The 21,932-nt window shown below is 35.1% G+C and overlaps 1 protein-coding gene across 2 annotated transcripts; it reads right to left on the bottom strand.

Moving 5' to 3' along the window:
• Positions 1-17,901: 17,901 nt before the first annotated feature.
• LOC126694822 (G-type lectin S-receptor-like serine/threonine-protein kinase At4g27290) lies at positions 17,902-21,725 on the bottom strand. Of its 2 annotated transcripts, none has more exons than XM_050391329.1 (7): positions 20,427-21,725; positions 19,975-20,097; positions 19,618-19,739; positions 19,301-19,511; positions 18,949-19,186; positions 18,725-18,875; positions 17,902-18,618 (listed from the first exon to the last, which is right to left on the bottom strand). In XM_050391329.1, the coding sequence occupies exons 1-7, from the start codon at positions 21,682-21,684 to the stop codon at positions 18,310-18,312; spliced, it is 2,412 nt and encodes an 803-aa protein (XP_050247286.1). In that variant the 5' UTR covers positions 21,685-21,725; the 3' UTR covers positions 17,902-18,309. The 2 variants fall into 2 exon arrangements, with proteins under 2 accessions (XP_050247286.1, XP_050247287.1); XM_050391330.1 differs by having other exon boundaries at positions 18,450-18,618; positions 18,721-18,875.
• Between the last annotated feature and the right edge of the window lie 207 nt (positions 21,726-21,932).

The following is a 21,932-nucleotide window of genomic DNA, read 5'->3' on the forward strand; positions in this document are numbered from 1 at the left end:
CATCTATGCCCCTGTTGTGAACCAAGAAACCCAAGAATTTCCTAGAAGACACTCCGAATGTGCACTTGAGGGGATTCATCCTTAACTTAAAAGCTCTGCATCTTTTGAATACCCTTTTTAACACGCAAAAGTGTTCTTCTCTCCTCCTTGATTTAACCATTATGTCATCCACATAGTCTTTTAGCTCCTGGTGCATCATATCTTGAAATATGACCGTCATTACTCATTGATAAGTTGCACCTACATTTTTTAACCCGAAGGGCATCACAGTATAGTAGAAATTGCCCATAGGTGTTTTGAAATCAGTTTTCTCTGCATCCTTTAGTGCCATCCTGATTTGATTGTATCCGCTGAAACCATCCATGAATGAAAACATGGCGCTTCCTGCCATAGAATCTATTAGTAAATCCATGTTTTGCAATAGGAACTCTTCCTTTGGACAGACTTTGTTGAGATTTTTGAAATCTACAAAGCATTTTATCTGGCCGTTCTTCTTCTTCACTGGTACTATGTTGGATAGCCAGCGAGGATACTGAATGGCTTGATGAATCCTGTGGCCAGCAACTTCTACACCTTTTTGACTATTTGTCCTTCTATTTCTATGTGACATATCCTGGCAGGCTAGGCCACCGGCTTGGCCTTTGGGTCTACATTTAATGTATGCGTAACTAGCTCGAGATCTAGTCCTGACATTTCACTGTATCCTAAGCAAAAACTTCTTTGAATTCTTTCAACAGCAGTATCAGTTCTGATTTCTCCTTTGCTGTCAAGCTTGCACTAATTGAGATAGGCCTTGGTTCATGTGAATCAGACCCTAGGTCAACTTCTTCCAACTCTTCCTTTACCACAACCTGTGTGTCCTTTTCTGTCGTAACTTCCTCATCTTTCTCTTCTTTTTTTTCCAAATTTTCTTCAGCAACGCAACACGCTAAACTCTTGTGTTGCCCTTTTTGGGTGGAACCCACTTGCATCATACTCGTGGGCCTCACATGCCTTCATAACTTATACACAATCCTACCATCAAGGCCTCAGACCCTGATGCATGAAAGTGTTTCATCTGGCTCTGCAGCAAGCGCTTCTTTTCTTTTCTTCTTTCGTGCTAGTAGCTCTCTTAGATCGGGTTCTAGGTCACCTTAGACATTTTCCCACCTAGGCACGAAGGTTCCTCGTGGCTTTGAAACCGAGTTTTCTCCAGACAAAGCCCATTAGTCATAAAACATGGTTTCCACCAAATGGGCTTATGCTTGCTCGAATGGCAAGGGGTTTGCAGTTATACGTATCATCCTGCCATTCAATCTTCCTTTCACACATTGGTGGTAGGTGGATGGGACCAGTCAGTGTTTATGCAACCAGGGCCTTCCCAAAAGCACATGATAAGATACTTTCGTTCTAACTACATGGAAATGAGCTAAAGAAGCTATAGGGCCTACTTTCAACCACAACTGAATGTGGTCTATAGTGTACACACCTCTTCCGCCGAACCCCGTTACTTCCATCAGGCATTCCTGGATCTTTCTTTTTGAAATTCCTGCTGCTTGCAAGGTGCTCAACGAAATAAGGTTTACGGAAGCACCTGTATCCACCAAGACCCTCTTGATGGGGATTTGATTTATAGAAGCTGCTAAATAGAGAGGTCTCCTGTGATCCGGGTATCCCACCTCCATATCCTCACTGCTGAATGTGATTTCTGTTGATTCCTATAGGAGGGCTCTGTCTTCTGGCAGTTCTGCTGACAGGCACTCCACCCCTGCCTGGAGGCGATACTTACCAAAGCCTCTGTGGCTATTTTCCTTTCTTTTGCTGTAAGTCCCAACTGGTCAAATAGATTTTTGAACTTGGTACTCTGCTGTAGAGTGGTAATCACCGCAGGCCAAGTTTTCTTCCTCGTCCTCTCCCGGGTCTGTGCATATTACCACTGCTGCTACACCCTTTCCCTTGTGGTTTAGGAGTGGGTTTCTTTGGACTTTCTGCTGGGTTTGCTCCAATGTGCCTTCTTTAATCCTGTGGTGCACCAACCTACGAAGCAGCATTCTGCTGTGGGATGTTGTATATAGTTGTGCAACATCCCACAAAAGCGAGGATCTCTCCTTTCTTTCTCCGTGGGCTCTCTGGAAACCAGATTGGGTTTAAAGATCCCGTCTGCTATCCATTTGTCTAGTAGCATATCCAGCTCCTTAGGAGTACAAGGTAAGGGTGGGGGTGTATCATACTCCCTCTCCTCTGTTTTCCTTCTCCGCTCTCCAATGGACACTGCCATAGCCTGTGGGGTGTTTCTTTTGTCTGAACTAGGTTTTACAGACTACGTCGTCTTTCTAGCTTTCTGCAATAGCTGTGCGAACTGGGAAATTTCTAGATTTTCCAGGACAGCTCTAAATTCTGGTATCATGTTGGTCATGCACATTTTTACTAAGGTCCTTTCTTCATAGTGGTCATAGCAGTCAAGTGCTATGTCCCTGAACCGCTTGATGTATTTCATCAAATCCTCGTCATTACTTTGCTTGGTCGCTTGCAAGGTTTCGAGTGTTACTATTTCCTTTCCGTGAAAGTACTTAGTGCAAAATATATCCACCATGTCATCCCAAGTTGGGATTGATCCTGGTTTTAAGCCAATGTACTAGGTGTATGCCCAGTCACACAATGACTTTGAAAACTCCCGCAGACATAAGTCTTCGCCTGTTGCGTAAGGGCTAAGAGTATCAATAAATTTGCTCACATGCTCAACTGCACTTCCCTTTCAGCCATCGTATTGTGCAAAGGCCCTTGGCTCATATCTCTCGGGGTATGGTTTGCTGAGTACCTTTAAAGGGTAAGGAGGTCTTCGTGTGTAAAACCTCTCCTTTGGTGTTCTGGCTCTCTCTTGCTCCAGGAGAGCTGCTACTTTAGCCATAGTAATGAAGCGATGTTCTGCGTTCTGTGGGACACCTCCTGCCAATGTCTCTTCTCTGTCTGCCGCATGCTCTGGGTCATGCCGGCTGCCTTTCTCCTTTGTTTTATCTGCCTTTAGTTGATGGATCTCTTTCATTATTTGTTGGTGTGAGTGCTGCAGTGATTGTAATACTTCAATAAAGGTGTTGACATTATTCATGGGGACTCTTGTTTGAGGCTGAGGATCAGTCTCCGTTCTGTTGGCACCTTTCGTCTGGTTAAGTTGCTGTTGGTGAGGCATCGTTAGCTTGGATTCTGCTTGCGAGGGCACGGCACTCATATTCCGTGTCATCCTAGATTTTGGTGGCATTGTTTGCGAGGGGCTCTGTTTTTTTTTTTTTTTTTTCTTTTACCCCTATTTGCTTCCTAACTCCCTAGCAGAGTCGCCAATTGTAAGGGAGTGGGCTGTGCTAGTGGTGTTGGGCTGCCTCCTGCTGCATTAAGCCCAAGTTTTCTGAATAAGAGAGTTGGGACCGGCCCAGTTTCAGCTTAAGTTGGTCCGGCTTGTGTGTAAACTAGGCCAAATTTGCCAGGGATGTGTTCACGGCAAGCAAAACTGTTTCAGACAAATCGTAGCAGGCAGACATAATAATAATAAAATAAATAGAAATATCTAGCCACTTTAATAGGGAATTGACCAAATAGCCCTTAAAATCAATTACAATAACAACACTACTTTTTTTTTTTTTTTTTTACGAAAGAGAAAAAGGCATAACAGAGGACTTCAAATGTTTATAAACATGGTTTAGTTGGAATATTAGATGAAATTGATCGGAAATTCAATCCGCGGGAGTAAAACCACAAAGGGGAGAACGTTCCTCCTCAAAGCAGTCAATCTCTCAGGAGAAAGTCCTGCCGTAGAGGTTAACCGTCCTGAGAGAAACGGGTCTGAGTGGTTTTCTGTGTAGGTACTTTTAAGTTTTTCTTACAGAGGGCTGGATTTCATGAGGAATAGAAGGGACTAATCTACCGGTGCATGCCCACCTTTCTAATTCTCACTATTTCTTTCTTTCTTCTCACTTCATTTTCTTTGCTATTTCTTTTAAGTTTTCTATTTCGTAGTCAAAGTTTCGTTGTTCTTCCCCTCTTCACGGCAAGACCCTCCTTTTATAGTGCCTGCCGTGATCCGATTTTACTTTTTTAACCCTTAATTCCCTTTGTCTGGTTTGGGTGTACTGGCCGATCATCACTATTCCGTTTGTGTGTCGTCCTTCCATCACTAGACAAGAAAGAGTATTTTGTTTGCTAGTCTGCCGTGGCACCTTTTCCTCTTACGGTCTGGGTTATTTCTCTCTCCCTATCCCTCATGGCATGCACCTAATGGTTCCAACTCAACTTGCCTCTTTTGGGTAGTAAGCCATCCCAGCAGGACACCTCTCCGAAAGAGCCTGAGCCGGAACCATAAAAATAGATTTTTCCCCTCTCTCCACCACCAAATCATGCCCTCTGATCCTCTGACCCCCTAACCTTACCATGCTCTGTACTGGCTGGGTACAGGCTGGTGGTGCCTAGGCCTTGCGCTTGCCTTCATTTCATATGCGTCTAAAACTTGCTTGCTGCCCATTCTTCTGCCGTGGTCTGGAGGCTCGCCATCCATGTTTTTTGACCTCTTATGTGGGCTGCTCTTTGTTTTCCTACTCCTTTCAGGAGATGGGCTTTATTTGATGATGGGTCTTACATTTCTTTGGCCCATTCCTTGGTTTCCTTTATTTCTTGCAATGTCGTTTTATTATTCCTACTGTAATAACTTAATCCTATTGGGCCTCTTTTAGGCCAGCCGTTTATTCCTCCTCTCAGTGGCTTGGCATGGCCATTAGTTTGCTTTTATTTGTGGGCTCCTGTGTCCCTTTTGGCTTTCCTTTAGGCATCCTTGACCCGTTTGCTTTCTTTGGGCTTCCTCGGCCTTTTTGCTAATTCTACATTCCCATGGATTTTTTACTAACTTCATTGGGCTTCCCTGGCCCAATAATCTTATTCTCATCCTTGGCATTTATGGGCCTACCATAAACCCCTTACTTTCTTAGTTTGCATTACTTTGGGCCTACAGTGGCCCTTTCTCGCCTTTCTACCTCATACACTACCCATGGGATGCTATTTCTCTCTTTCCGAGCTTCTTTGAGCCCACTTGCCTCTTCAAGACCCATTTGTTTATTTCTTGGGCCTATGATTCATTATTCTTGCCGCTTGGGCCTAATGGTTTTGCTGTCTGCTTTGTCAATTCTTTGTTGCCCTTGTTATTGGGCTTTCTTTCTTTCCACCTGGATTCTCACAAATGGCCCTCAACAAAAAACAAAAGTTGTTATCAAATATAACATTAGTATTTTTAACACACATACAGAGAAAGGGAGAAAGTCTTAAAGAAATTGACAATGGTATATATCTAAAAATGCCTAACTTTTAGATACACAGCATAGGCTTTAACTCTTGACCCAAGAGAATTTTAAGTGCTAGGTATAATTGTGTATTCACGTCTATTTCACAAAGGAAATGATGGATTAATTGTATCTGACCAATGTCAACCAAAAAAAAAAAGACATTGTCATTTCTATCTCATTATTTTTCTAGATAATTATATTATTATTTTCGCTAAATTGCAAATTACACATCTAAAACTTAGGGTTGTTTGAATTTTACATTCCAAAATTTCAAAAACTTGATTTTACTCCTTAAAGTTTGAGGTGAATTGCTAACGAAACCAAATTTCTGAGTGTAAAATTATGTTTCCAAAACTTTGCCATGTAAAATTCAAACAACCCCAAACTTCAAGAGTGAAATTTGTAGTTTATCCCTCTAGATGAAATATCCATAGTCTCTTTCTATTTTTTGGATTGCACCAAAATCAATTTATGTAAGATGGCATGATGTACTTAGAAATAAATAAAAATAAAAAGATGAAATTATTTTCTAAATGTTGTTTTGTATGATATTTATGATTTAGTATTTATTTTACTTACATTTAAGACCAAAACTGCATCTTATAGAAAGAAATAAAAGCAAAACATGGGATTTAATCCTTGGCCCAATGACCGCATAAGGATTAAATTGAACCATTCCACAAGTCCATGTGATGATATTTGATAGAAGAATTTTGGGTAAGAACTCATCAGATCAGAGTATATGTTTGTTTAACAAATTAGTCGGATTGATCACATGATTCACATGTATTATTATACTCCTACTTACTTACTTAATTGATATGCCATTTTTTTAATGATTTCTATTAATGTTATTTACTTATTTGCTGTCTTTCTCTACATTTTTTCCCCTCAACTTAAATCGACTCACTCTCTCACACTAGTGCATTAACTACTTTTATCCAAATATGACCAAACTATCTCAAACAACTCTCTCTCTTATTCTCATCAATAGGGGTACCCCTATCTTTCAAACCTTATATTTCCTTGTATTTTAGCTATCCATCTTAACATTCAAATTAGGCAATTATAGCTAGACTCATTTCATAAATAGGGTTCTTCTTAATAAGTTAACATTTAGATAAAGTATACTTAGTCTTATAAAAATTTTCCTTTCTCTTAACAAGTATTCCAAATCACACAATACTCCTAATGCACTTCCCCTCTTTATCCACCATGATCTTATTAGATGATTACATACTCATAAAAATCTCAATTTTTATGAATTATTGATCCAAGAAATCAAAAGCTGTCACCATTTCGTATCTTTTAATCGTCAAGTTTTTCAACCTTTCATCTTTGTTTCTACTTTTTTTAGTCATACTTAACCAAAAGCTTTTAGATTCATAAGCATTTCGCCAAAATTCCAACTTGACATTAACTTTATCTCTTGCTCCATCCACTAAACCTATATCATCCACAAAAAGAATACACTAAGATTTTCCTCTCGAATTAGTTTAGTGTACTCATTTATGATTAGTGGAAAGAGATATGGACTTATTACCGATCCTTCATGCAAATCTATAGTGATAAGAAACTAAGAAACTCACTTGATGCCTCAACTTGTTTTTACTATAGTTACAGTTCTCTCTCTCTCTCTCTCTCTCTCTCTCTCTCTCTCTCTCTCTCTCTCTCTCTCTCTCTCTCTCTCTCTCCCTCTCTCTCTCTCACACACACACACACACACACACGCACGCACACACACATACACACACACACAATCAACTTAATGTATTGTAGAGGAGCTTCTTTCTTTCCCAAAGTTCACCACATAAGCTCCCAAAGACTCCTTTCATATGCTTTCACTAAATTAATGAAAACCATATTATAAGAGCAAAGACCTCATGTGGAAGAGCATGAGGTCTCATTATGTGGCACTCTAATTTTGCATTCAACCTCTGCTCATAAAGTTTTTTTTTACTATTATCCAAAAGATTACATTAATTTTTTTTTTTACTTTTATCTAAAAGATGGGCTGCTGTTGAAAATTGGAACAAAACAGACCAAACCTTATGTAAAGTCCAAGCCCACTTATTCTCTTACATATTATGACCCAAGTATTATCTTTTCTCATGTGTAGATGAAAGCCAAAACTCTAACCCACTTATATACTCTCTTTCTCCTCCCCACATGTAGATGAAACTTGACAGCCAAGACACTGACTCACTTAGAAGTTCTCGTCCTCCAAACAAGCTTCCCTTTAGACTACACACTCTTCAACTTCTTTGCAAACAATTGTTTGCAGTTCGGATTCAATGATCCCATTTGACCAAACCAACGTTCCTACTCATTTTTCAAGTATTAATTCAGCCCTTTTGTGTAAACTAATGGAGGTGTACGATCAAGGAAGATATACAATCACTCAAAAAAATATAAATAAAAAGGAAATATATAGTTTAACCTCAACAGTCTCACCACTCTATTTACCATTCCTCTTCCAAAACTTCTCTCTCTCTTACTAATGGGCTACACATTGGAAGGATTGTCTACTAAGATAACGAGTGCTTCTCTTGCTATGTTACCGAAAATGTCAAATGGTATGTGATATGGCATAATCACCAACAATCATATTGCATTCAACTATATTCTTATGAAATTTTGAGTTGTTTGTGATGCTAATGGTACTAGTTATGAAGACCAATTTGTTAATGGGTTTTGATATGCTTCTACAACAAATTAAGAAATGCACAAGAAGTTGGACCAAATTGTTTGTGATGCCTTCGAATTGTAGGGGTGTGTGTGTGTGTGTGTGTTTTTACACAAATGCATGAAAATATTGACAAAAAATTGACAAAATAGCATTATGATACCATCATAAGCATAAAGATAATCATAAGTTCAGATATTGACAAAAAATTGAGATACTACGGTCATAGATTATGATAGCATTTGTCCTTTTTGTAGATTCTAATAGTATTTGTCCATTATGAAAATCTAAACAATTTATAGGATTCTAGCCCCAAATATTTGGCATATATGATACAAAAATTGTTTTAGTATCCCATATGGTAGTAACTAGTAACTAGAGAAAACCACAAAAACTTTTAGTTAGATGCACACCAATTTTTTTTTTTTTTTTTTTTATGTCTTCATGTAGTATTGTTGTATTTATTGTTTCAATTTGAGTCCAATATAATTTGATTATACTTTTTATGTATATTTTGAGAACAACATACTTTTAGGCAAAGTTTTCTCCTACATCACATCGGTTTTTGACTAGTCACATTGAAATAAGAATACTTGAATTAATTATATCTAAATATTGGAAGAAGAAACAAAATCAGTCAAATTATGAAGTCAAATTAAACTCTGATTCAATCGCTCTGGTAAATCATACAATTTTTTATAACAGTAAAAAATAAATAAATAAACCCACTAATGGCATACACCGAATTCGGATTGCAATGCAAAAACCAGTACATCATAATCTATCCACCAACACCGCCACAAATATAAATATAAATAAAAACCAACACATTGTACACGTTATATGCAAATTGACAAATAAGTAATTTGAATGAACCAATACGGCGTTGAATTGAAGAGCATCAAAACATGCCAGTCCTGTCAAAATCAACAATTTCATAAGTTTAATCTTCAAAATTAAAAATCCAAATTGACATTCCCACAAAAAGTCTCAGCCAGATTTGGTCGAACCAAAATAAAGCACCTTATTACAATAATCAACACTTAAAATCATGTTCCATATGAAAGTAGACAGAATTTTTTTGCTGGATACAATGAACGAGAGCAATAATAATACATAAAGAAAAAGAATATTAAAAATAAAAATAAAAAACTAAGATTAACAAAAAGAAAATACTAAGTATGTTAGGATGAACCTGTGAAAGTTTTGATCACCTCCTTAACTTTAATTTGATGGCAAACTGAGATTGGTCGTGTGTTTTCATTGGTTTTAGGCAGCAGTAGTATTACTCGGGGAATTTGAAATCGGCCATACAAACAGGTCGGGTCAATCATAGGGGCAAATATGAATGATACACAAACGGTTGGGTTACTTTTTCGTCACCCTTACTTTTACCGTTTTACATATGATGACATACCCAAGCAACTAGCAAAGTCAATCACTCAAAAAATATATAAATAAAAAGAAAATATATAGTTTAACCTCAACAGTCTCACCACTCTATTTACCATTTCTCTTCCAAAACTTCTCTCTCTCTTACTAATGGGCTACACATTGGAAGATCAACTTTGCTAGCAATGTAAGATTTATATTCTAAACTAAATTAATGTATATTGTAAACTTTTTGCAAATATGTACAACAGTTGCTAAAGTGTAAGATTTATATTGCTAGTAAAATGTAAACTTATAATTATCATTAGTTCTATAAAAGATATAAAAGGAGGCCAAGGAATCAAATCCCGAATATACCCCCTTAGAGATGTATCTGCGTTGTAGAAGCTTCTTTCCATGAAGAAACCAGGCTGTTTATGTTGAGGCAGGACTGCTCTCTCATTCACCAACATAGAAAACCACTGATGACAGTATTGCTCAGGGAACTTATGGACACATAGTAAACCAACTTGAATACATCTAGTTTGAGTTCATTACCTTATGCTACAACAAACGAGATATGGGTGTATTAGGACATAATTAATGAAGGGCAAAATTCATATATATATATATATATATATCCTTAAGGGTTGCTTCCCCAAGTAAATTCAATCACAAGACTACATAATATAAATTGTAACACACACACACACACACACACACAAAAAGTTATATTCTATTAAGGGAAATCATAGTCAACTATCTGACTCATTAGCTAACAATCATCTATATATATATATATATATATATATATATAAAACCCACCATACCCACCAACAGACATCTTCCTCAAAATCGATCTCCTTCCTCGGACCACCCATTTGATCCCTTGGACAGTAGTTATAAAAGATCAAACAACACCCTTTCTTACTTCTTTAATGTCTATACCCTTCTCTTCCGCCAATGGCTCTCCCTCTGCGATGAGAGAAGAAGCACTGAGCCGTACAAATCTCTACTCAGAGAGACTTGGGAAAGGTCTACAGGAGACTCAATGATGCTAACTGGTTGGCTATACGATTGAAAGAACAATGGAAGCTATAGCAATGACCTTCTTGCGAGTTCCTTCAATTGAACAACAAGATATGTGCGATTTGGGCACCGCAATCTATTGTGATTTTTGTTGGGTTTGATCAAGCACATGGAGGAGACCATCAATTTCTGCAAGATTAGAACAATGTGTATGCGGCTTGATTTTTACTCTAAGAAAAATATCTAATAGATTATTAATTTCTCATGAGAAGTCAGATTACTCTTCGATAATAGAACATTCTAATGTTGATTTTGTTTTTTTAATGGATCATTTTGAAGGTTTTTTCTTTAGTTTTGTATTTTTTTTTTTTTTTTTGGAGGGATTCATGTTGTTAAACTGTCCTTTCAATCCCATTTAGAACATGTACATCATGTGTTTGACAAAATGTCTCACTCACTCTTGCATTTTTCTTTTCATTCCCTTTTTTCAAACTTGGGCTTCTTCCTCTACAGGTTGAAGATTCTTTTATATTTTTCTTTATTTTTTGGTTATTGGTTTATGATTTGCATTACTTTCTTATTATTGTTATATATTATTATTTTCATATGTGATGCGTAGAATTGGGTCATGGGTGAATTAGAAATTGAATTCATTGATTGATGAGTTGGATGTAGAAGGTTTTGATAATTCAAATTATATGTTTATTATTTTATAGACTCAAAAAATATTTTATAGTTTAAATCATCAATTGCCCTTTTTAGTTGGTAGATTTTGGATCACGTTGAATTTTATGGTTCCTTATTTCAAAATTCTAGACCTTTACATAAGATTCATTGAGACAAAAGATCAACCACTAAGTACTACCATTAAAAAAATTATTACGATGTTAAAACATATTAGAATAGTGAACTCTCTTCTACCATGTTCAAATATTGCAGTGAAATGAGACTTAAATTTATATTGCTATAATAACTCTCTTTTTCTCCTTTTGGGTATTTGGACTAAATTGGTTTGGGTATCTATCTATTTTCAATAAGGCTGAGGACAACTACTATACAGTATGTGACTGAAATTCATATTGGTAAAATAACTATTTTTTTTCCCAATTTTGCTAATTACCTACCATGAGTCATTGATTTCTCTATTGACATTCTTATGCCACAACAAAATGTTTTTCTCTTTTTGATATACATTAGATAGGCTCAGGCATTAGGACAAAGGTTAAAATATTCATGAAAGTTATGCCACTATGTTCATATTTATTTTTGTATTGTAGACAGTTTAGCCTCCCTATATGCACTTTATCTTTGCATCTTATAAGCTTACAAATAGATGAATGACAATACCTTCTTTGATCTTGAAATATTGCTGGTATGTCTTGAGCCGAGTAGAAATTAATTAATCTTGCAATCTTACTTATTTTAAGATAATATCTAATACCATTCTCATCCTGCATAATCATATTTAATTGAGTTATATTTTAGATCAAGTTACATTTTCAACCACAAATAAATGCATGTGTATGTATGATGTAGGACCCTACACCATAATACGTTTGAACAATGCAATTTGTTTTAATGGCTTTTTTAAAAAAAATAAACAAATAAAATTTAGTTACTATAGGGATTGTTTTATATATTTTTTAGTTCAATTATAGGAACATGATCTTGTTTATATGTCCTCCTAAAGTGTCCTTATAAAAGCTCACCTTGCCAAATCATGCAATTATTCTTTGAAACTCTGTTTCCATCTATGGCGGTGGAGCTTATTCCTTACTCTTGGCTTCCGCACTATATCTCTCCCTCCATTCAACATTCTACTTCTTCACAAGGCCTGAAATAACTAAGTGAAGAATTTGTGAATATTCTTTGAGGTATGAGGTGAATAATTCAATAAAGCTATTAATTCTTTATGGTTTCTTTGTTCTTAAAAAAAATTATTTCTTTACTTTTACTGCCTATGAATATGATGGGCTTATAATGGATGGTCATAATATGAATTTTTTTGCCAATAAATTTGGGAAGTGAAATCCATGACTTTGATTCTTCAATTAGGTTTGTGGTTACCATTTATATAGATATTAGTTGTCCATTCATGCTGTTTTCTAGGATTCCCTCCTTGATTTATCTCAAAACTTGAATAATTGTTAAATTTTGCTTTAAAAATTTAGGAAATGGGAGGAATTTGATGGTAGAATTGTAGTATCATTTGTTCAGTCATGAAAGATAATGTTTTCCGTGTTTGGCCTTCATTCAGTGTAAATAGAAAATCTATATCAAAGTATACAATTAATTGGAGTAATGAAAATTTATTCAAATAAAACTTAGATAAGAAAGTTGAATTTTTGTAGAAGAGTTGTGTAATTGGTAGGTACATTGAATATTAAACAACTAAACAATATAGCTTTAGGGTGAGTATGAAATGCAAGAATGATACTAACTTAATGCCACCAATTTTTTTTGGTTTTCACTTGAATCAATGAGGTTAATTTGTGCTTTGAATGGTTATTAAATCAATGCATGTGGGAAAAGGAAAGTTGCATAACATGCTGCATTGTGATTCTTTTATTTATCTGTAAAATATTCATGCGATTTGAAATGTTGTTTATGAGTTTTTCATGTAATTCTTTTATTTATCTAGGAAATTAATCTAGAAATCCACACAACAAAAGCAAATTTAAGCCATATATTTGGCCTAAACTAAACATGACCAAGGCAAATTTAGGGATGCATATCCTTTGAGTTATCAAATATGCTTAGACCATATTCATGTGATTTGAAATGTTGTTTATGAGTTTTTCACTTGCATATACTTCTCCAAGAGTTAATCTAGGGAGAATCCACACAACAAATTTAACCTATATATTTGGCCTATACTAAACATGACTTTGGCATATTTAGGGATGTATATCCTTTGATTTATCAAATATGCCTAGACCGTATGAGTTTCTAAGTTTCATTTATTCTTTGGTTGAGATTATGAGTTCCTTTCTAAAGTATTATTGTTAGTTTGAATTGAAAAGATTGATAATGTTCTTTTCTTCGGCTTTTTTAACATCTTGATAAAGTGGTTGATGTGGTATGACTAACCTCATATTACACTATAAACAAATGCAAGAATATTATTGCATTTATTAATCCAAAAGGACCAATACTAAATAAATTTTGATCAAATTAGAATTGATTTTCCATAAATAAATTTTAATTAAATTAGGTAATTTAATTTTTACAAGTAATCCAATTTCACAACTAGCTCGTGCATTGCACGGATTAGTGACTAGTATGGTTGAATTATTGAAGAATCTATAATACATCTAAATATTTGTACTTCAGTTTTGTGCATTAGAAAATGCATCTTCAATTTTAGGTTGCATCAATAGAATTTAAAGATGATACGTAGAAAACTCCCACTTTTATTGAGTCTGGGCTAATAAGCATGTGTTTGTTTTCAGGAATAAGTTAGGGATAAGACAATATGCAAATTTCCAAAAATCTAGGATACAATATGACAATTCCTCAAAAACTATGATACAATATGACAAGGATACGCGTATTAATTAATTATTAGCTATATTTTTACATGTCAAATATTGATTTTTTATGTATTGCTAAGCATATATCAATTTAAGAGTAATAATGGATAAAGTAAATATGTGGCCATTAAAAGGGTGTTTAGAATTCAAAGTAAGATCCAAAAGAGTAAATCAAAAAATAAAAAGATAAGTGTAGAAACTTAATTTTGCACCCGTAATTTAATCTTGGAAGATAACTAAAATGACCATTTCAAGTACCCAAAAAATCATAGTTGCATTTCATGCATTAAATCATTCATCATATATCATAAAAATGATCTTGAGATTCTAACGGTCGCGATGATATACCCGATTCCCAAATTAGACCTTCGGATTGAAAGATATCACAAGATCAAACTTTCACTATTTGCATGCATTGTATGTGGGTGAAGCTGATCATGTGTGATTAATTAAAATTAATTTTGATCGGTCAACAATTAAAATTAATTGAATAATTTATGTGATTGGTTGTTGGATTTTATCAAAAATAAGTTTGGTTGCATAGGAATAAAATGGATAACCAAATAACAAGGGTCTTTTTAGAATATTGATCTATCAGATAATTATTATTTTAAGGACTTGATTATCAAAATAAAAGGGATTTATTTTGAAATACAAGTGAAAAATACATCCAAGTGCAATTCCTGACTTAGAAAACCCCTAAAAAAGAGTCTAGATCAAACCAAAAGAGGAGATTGGGCTTCGTACTTAAGAGTGCCAATTGGTACTCTTGGAGTGCTAATGGGCACAACTCTGAGGCCCAGCCAAGAAATGATCAGATCAAGGCAAAGCACATCCGATTCGATTTTTTAGGGACCTAATTCATATATGATCAAACTTAGCTTATTTTCTAAGCACTAAATCTATATAAATAGGGAATTAAAATAAAAAATCAGGACCCCCCCTGATAACTCCTCAAAATGCATACTTGTTATATATTTATGTGGGTGTTATCTCCTTATTACTATTCTTAATTTGTATAATTACGTCATGATTTGCATTAGTCCCTAAACATAATTTCTTGAACTTGCAGGAAATCATGTGAAAAAGATGAGTTTACAAGAGTCTGTGAGAGAATGGAGACCAAACTAGAATTAAAGAAGAGCTAAAGGACCATACTTAAATGGCCAAGGAGGTGCAACTGGAGTGCTTGGGTCGTCTACCATGTTTGGAAGCTTCAAATAAGGAAAGAAATCAAAGAGGCAAAATCTGAAAAGGAAAAATCAGATTTGAGCACTGATCAGTATTTTGGGCGTATCTCTCTCCTTGAAAATCCAATTGACACAAGGCTAGATGAGCTGGAACTGTGACTTAAATATCTACAACTTTCTAGTTTTGAGTTTTCGAAATTCTCAATTTTTGAAGGCCGAAATTAACTCACTAGTTACTGCTATAAACTTGGACGAAAATTAAAATAGTAAAAGTATTATTTTCTTTTGACACTTTTGACATTGGGGTTTTGAAGGGAGGCTATGTAGAACAAATGTTGGTAGAGAAAACCTTGTATTTTTCTTTTTTTAATGACAGCCTAAAATTTTTGCTAGGGCTAAGGGTTATGTTTCTTCTATACAATATGAATATTCATTGTGATTCTTTCTAGGATTTTATCAACAACATATTTGATTGTTCAATTAGATTTCTTTTGATGTATTAGTTCTTCCATGCTTTCAATAAGTTCAATCATGTTTTTCTTATTGTTTAGATGAATTTCTAATAGTTTCAAATAGAAATCAGGTTTTAAAGTGAATGGATTTTTCTAAAAACTTTTCTAACTGCATTATTAATCTAGGTTATCATGCGTTCTTGAATTGTCTCAATTCAACCAAATCATAAGTATTTAATTGTATAAGAACAATCAATTATGAAATATATAATTTCTTAGATCACAAAGAATTTCGTATCGATATAGGGAAACACCCCGATGCCCTAGTATTTACATTATTGACTTAAATCAGTTATCATTGTTATTCTTATTTAAAATTACTAGGCAAAATTTATTCTTCATCTTCACCAAAAGTTTTTTTTTTTTTTAAATTACATTGTCTTTGAATTTATCCTGTTCCTTGTGGTTTGACCTCGGTAATTCGAGAATTATATTGCTATGATCTCTTGCACTTGGGAGTGAGCAAGCCGCCCCCACCCCCCCCCCCCCCCCACAACTCTCTCTCCCTTACATTAAAGAAATTCTGAGAGCTTTGCTTTAGGAATTTCTTTTCTGTTAAGTGGCTCTTATTTTAGATATTTAAAAAAAATTCATTCTCCTTAATTTCTAAAAGAATTCTCTCCTTGTAGAACAAGTTCATGTAGGTAAGTTTCTATCTCTTTATTTACATATTCATGTAAATAATTCAATTCTCCATGCTCTTAACATGTTCTTCCTTTTGTTTGCCTTGATTCTCTGTTGGTTATATGATGTATGTTTGTTTATGAATATGTGTTGTGTTCATGTAGTTATGTGATGCATATGATTAAATTCTAAATCTATTGCTTTATGTAAAACAAAATCAAATCTGAATTATTCTTTTTAAGAACCTCATTGTTTTCCTAAAACAAAATCAGATCTGAATTATTTTTTCAAAACTCCATAGTTTTCTTAAACCAAAGAAATATCAGATCTGAATTATTTTTTAAAACTCCATAGTTTTCTTAAACCAAGTATGAGATCTTAATTATTTTTTTAAATGTCATTGTTTTCTTAAACCAAAAATCAAATCTAAAATTATTTTTTCAAATCTCCTTTGTTTTCCAAAACCACAAGTTAGATCTGAATTTAATTCTAAAAATTCATTCTTTTTTATTTTGAAAAATCAGATCTACAATTTCTTTTAAAACCTATTCCGTTTCTTAATTAAACAATTAGATTTGGATTTTCCTTTTGGAGATTCATTCTGTTCTTTAATTAAGAAATCAGATTTGGGAACCTTTTTTTTAAACAAAAAATTCATTCCTTGTTATTTTAAAAAATCAGATCTGAATTTTTTATCAAAAAATTCATTTTACTTAATTTGAAACTTCTCTTAAAAATCCTTTTCCCTTAAGTAAAGTTCAAATGTGATTTCTCCTTGCATAAATGCAACAGATCTAGTATTTTGCACATTAACCAACTTTAGATCTAGGAATATTGACACAATAATTTTCTTGTCATTTTTTTAATGGGTATTTAAAAGGTCATTTAAAGTCTAAAAGACCAGACTCTGTCTGGGCAGGGTGGATGCCTAACACCTTCCCTTCTTATAACCTAACCCCCAAGCGTTAGAATCTTAGGTTGGTAGAACTAGTGTCTTATTTTTTTGTAGATTGTAACTAGGAATCAAGGTCTTGTAATTTTTTACTAGATTGTAACTAGGAAACAAAGCCATGTAAAGTTCTTTCTATCAAATTGTAATTATTTCCAATTAATGAGAATGTGTATTATTCAAGATATGTTGTAATTTTTATAGTTTTATTATTTTACTTATAAAATAAGTGGCGACTCCATATGATCCTAGAAAGGGAAAGTGTCAATGCCTAAACCCCCCTTTTTTAGGGCACCCAAGTTTCCCGGTCTCTCACAATAAGTGTTTAACATTTAAACCAATATATAAATAAAAATCTTCAAAAATTAGGGCTATCTCTCACTATTGGGAATTGAGTAATGATCATATCCTAGACATATGGGCACTTATTTTTAAAATAAATTAAAAAAAAAAAAAAAAAAAAAAAAAAAAAAAAAAAAAACAGCTAGTATACACATGCAGAGGTATCCCAAAAGTGTCACTACTAATACCAATAGAGTATTTATGCTTCATAGGATCTAGCCGTCTAGGAGAGGTGATTGGTAGGCATTTTTACACTTTTTTTTTTTTTTTTTTGAAGTGGTTGAATGTCTAATCTTAAACCCATGACCTATTGCTTTTGGCAAACCACTTGTCATCGCGCCAAGGCTCCACCTCTAAATTAAACATGAGTAAAAGAAAAATTATCTACCAATAAGATAACTAGTAACATAAAGTTTGAGTTAAAGGAGGATACTGTTATATATAGATATAGAAATTAATCTACCAATAAAAAAAGCACGAGCTCAGAAGGAACTCTGCTTCACCATAGCCATTGAAACTTTTTCTCAAGAATAGTACCTTTACCTGCCTTTTCCCTTGGCATTTTAAAATAAATGACATAAATTCCTACTTATCGGAACCGGCAATCGAGGCTCTCGTTTCTCCCTCTCTCTTATCTACTAGAATTCTAATGCACACCCCAACTTCACCCCCCGTGATCAACTCAAGATGCCACAAGCTTTGAACTTCTGAATCTTACATCTCATTTCTTGATGAACATCAACTTATCCCAATTGCAACGGCAAATTTTTCCTTTATCTCGCTTCCATCACTGTTATAGTGAGTGCATTTTCAGTATGGCATCCTTCTACACTTGTTGACACATCTGCATCATTGGAACTCCTTTCTATGAAGAAACCAGGCTGTTTAGGCTGAGGAAGTGGTGACCCCTCATTCCCCATCATGGAAACCACTGATGACATCGCTGGTCTATCTTCTGGAAGTTTCTGAACACATAGTAGACCCACTTGAATGCATCCTAGCACTTGAGATTTAACATATGATTCCTTCAAACATGGATCCATTAGCTCCAAAGCTTTGTTTTCATTCCACAGAAGCCAAGCCTAAAGAATTACAATTTGCATGGGCTAAGTGTAAATCATAAAATCTAAAGATGCATAATCAAAGCAAAGAGAAAGAACAGTGTGATTTCTAATTAGATGTACCTACATGCCCCAAAAGATTATGGTGATGATCTGGATGGGAAAACCCCCTGTTCTTTTTGCCACTGAGTATCTCTAACATTAGTACACCAAGACTAAAAATGTCTGATTTGACTGAAAATTTTCCGTCAATTGCATACTCTGGAGACATGTATCCACTGTGCAAAATACTCAAAACTCATTACTTGAAAATGAAGAAACACTTTATAGGCAATTGTTTATAGAACTTACTATGTCCCAATTACTCGCTTTGTTTTTGCTTCCACTTGATCCCCTCCAAAAATTCTTGCTATACCAAAGTCTGAAATTTTGGGGTTCAATTCATGATCAAGTAAAATGTTGCTAGTTTTGAGATCCCTATGAATAATTCTTAATCTGGAGTCTTGATGGAGATAAAGAAGTCCCCTAGCAATTCCCATGACAATTTGAAAGCGCTTCTGCCAATCCAATGATGCTCTCCCATTCTGATCTGCCATTCATTTTACCACCAAAACAATTAGGGTTACTTGTTATAGAAATAAAACAGGGGCCTCTGTTTTGTATTTAGTGTGTTACAACGGAAAAATCCGAGTTAGAGTCAGACCAAAAATAAAATAGTCCAAACTTTTGTTGGGCAAATACTCATAGATTAGCATCCTTTCTTCTCCTTCAATGCAACAACCCAGAAGCTTAACTAGATTCCGATGTTGAAGTTTGGAGATCATAATAACTTCATTCACAAACTCTTCAAGACCTTGGCTGGAACCATTTGAGAGCCTCTTCACTGCTATTTCTTGTCCTGATAATAGCTCACCCTTCAAGTTTTGATGATATGGAAATATTTTCGAGAGAGAGAGAGAGAGAGAGTTAGATCTAGGTATCTCACTAAAAAAAAGAACAATAGCGCCAAGATTATATTACCTTGTAAACAGGACCAAAACCGCCCTCTCCTATCTTATTTGTGCCGGAGAAGTTATTTGTTGACCTCACAATAGTAACAAAATCAAACAATGGCACGTCCAAATCTTCCTTGGTTCTTTTTCCTATAAAATTGGAAGACTTATGATTTAAAACTATTGCAAGTGGGTGTTTAATTTGCAAAGTATATGTAGCAAACGCCAAATGAAAATACAGAATGTATGGGATTAAGATTTGATCAAGCATAACCAGAAAGGAAATTGAACAAGACAGCAGAGTAATTTTGATAAAGGTTTTAGTTAGGACAAGGAATTTACTAGCCTCTTTGTCAACAATATGTATATATACACAAGGGTGTACCTCTTTTCCTCGTTCTATTCTTCCAAATTATGAAGCAGCACGCCAGACCAAAAACAAGCACCCCACAAGTTATTGATATGATCAGCAGTTTCTTCTCCTTCAGACTGGAATAACCTAATTTGTCTAGAATAGATGGCAATCAAATATTAAATAATGAAACTAAAAATTCAAAATAACCTAATTTCTCTAGTTCATTTCAGGTGCATACGTGGCAGTCCACAAGTAAATTTACTATTGGTTTGGATGATTTTTCATATGCAGGGGATACCTAAAGTGAAATAAGCAAATTCTCTAGCCATTTCGTTTTGAGCATTCAAATGTATGATTCAAGGGTAAGGGATCTATCTTTCTGATCTAAATTACTGCACATTAAGGTTTTTGGGGGCTGGTGTAAATGAACTTTAGATTTGAAAAGAACTATAAAAGTAATATGATAATGAGTTTTCACATACCTAGTTCTGAAGCTGCCGCTCTAATATAAATAGCCTGTTCCCCTTTTTCATCGAACTCTCTTATGTCAATTAAATCACCAAACCACATCAAACAACCAGTGCCTCCATTTCTAATATCTGAGTTAGCATAAGCCGTACAAGAGCAGTTCTTCAAGCATTCTGACTCACATTCTTTAAGGCTCACGCTTGTGTTCAACCAAAACTGGACCAAGTCTGGCGATTTCACTCCTTCAAGTTTCAGAAACCCTTCTCCCTTCTGGCAAGTCAGTGGTAGCCTTCTCACGCAACCACCAGTCCAATTAAGCACTTCCCACTCCTTCTGATGTTTTGGAACAAATCCCTTCAAACACTCACAAATTGGCCTTTTGCTTATTTTACAAATTCCATTAGCACCACACTGCGCATAATCATCACAGAGATCATTCGGTATAGAATACATTACACCCCATTCGCCACTCCCTTCATTCAACAAAAGACGTTGGACTAAACCCGACTCAGTCAAAGTAACTTTTGTAACAATAGAATTATCAGTAGCCTCATACATGTAATACAATTCATCCTTGTTATACACAATACTGGGCTTAAAAACTGGGTTTATGGTCGTAACAGCACCACTAAATTGTTGTCCATTCCACAGACCAGTGCGAAACTTCTTCTCTGATCCCTTGCGAAAAACAAGTTGAGGCAACCCCAGATTGTCAAATGTGTAAGTAAATTCCCCCCTAGAAGGATCAGTAGCATTTTTCCAAGACGTCAAGAATCGGTTAAGACCAGTCCTAAAATTCCAACCTATCTTCATGCCAGGTAACTGTGTGTCTGATGGGAAATCGAAACTTTGCCATATATAGCTTTCAGTATTAGAATTAGCCTTCTCTCTAACCACAAAGTTTCCAGACTCTAAAAGCTGGGCGATGGGCATTTCTGCTCCTGAAGAATTGGAGGACCAAGCAGTGTGATTATTTTGGTCTGTAATGATGAGATTTCCATTTTCAGCCAAAGTCAAAGCTCCATATGAATCTGGAAGTGGGATTTCTCTGTTGGCAACCCATACAATGGTACGTGGAAATTTTTTATACCATACTCCCAGATACAGGTTCCTGGAATTACCAAGAGAGAAGAAACCCAACTCGAACCTTTGGCTGGGGGAAACTAAGGTCTCCCCCTTGATGATGAATTGCATTGAAGCTATGATATCAGCTCCAGAGGAGAACTCTAATAAGACTAGAGAAAGAAAGAAGATGAATGAAAAGCTCTGCATTGGCTCTTGACAAGAAGTGGACTCTTGAAACTTGCAGGCAGCTTTTGACATTGATAGTGTAATATTATAACATTACGCTAACGCTATTAACCACTAGGTCCACAAGTAGCTGATATTTTTGGTACTGTTTTTAGCCAACCTTTGTTGACTTTAGCTTTTTTCACCCCAAACCTTATTGACTTGATCTTTGAAAAAACTAGCAAAATAACATCTCGCTTTCATGGTAAGTCATTTTGGGGTGGGGGAAA

This window comes from Quercus robur, chromosome 8, assembly GCF_932294415.1.
Source record: "Quercus robur chromosome 8, dhQueRobu3.1, whole genome shotgun sequence".
Classification (NCBI taxonomy): domain Eukaryota; kingdom Viridiplantae; phylum Streptophyta; class Magnoliopsida; order Fagales; family Fagaceae; genus Quercus; species Quercus robur.

Coding starts and splice junctions, on each gene's coding strand:
- LOC126694822 (XM_050391329.1), bottom strand. CDS start 21,684: ATGCAGAGCTTTTCATTCATCTTCTTTCTTTCTCTAGTCTTATTAGAG. Junction 19,512..19,617: donor GTTTTGGTCCTGTTTACAAG/GTAATATAATCT, acceptor CAAAACTTGAAG/GGTGAGCTATTATCAGGACA. Junction 18,876..18,948: donor AAGCGAGTAATTGGGACATA/GTAAGTTCTATA, acceptor TATTTTGCACAG/TGGATACATGTCTCCAGAGT.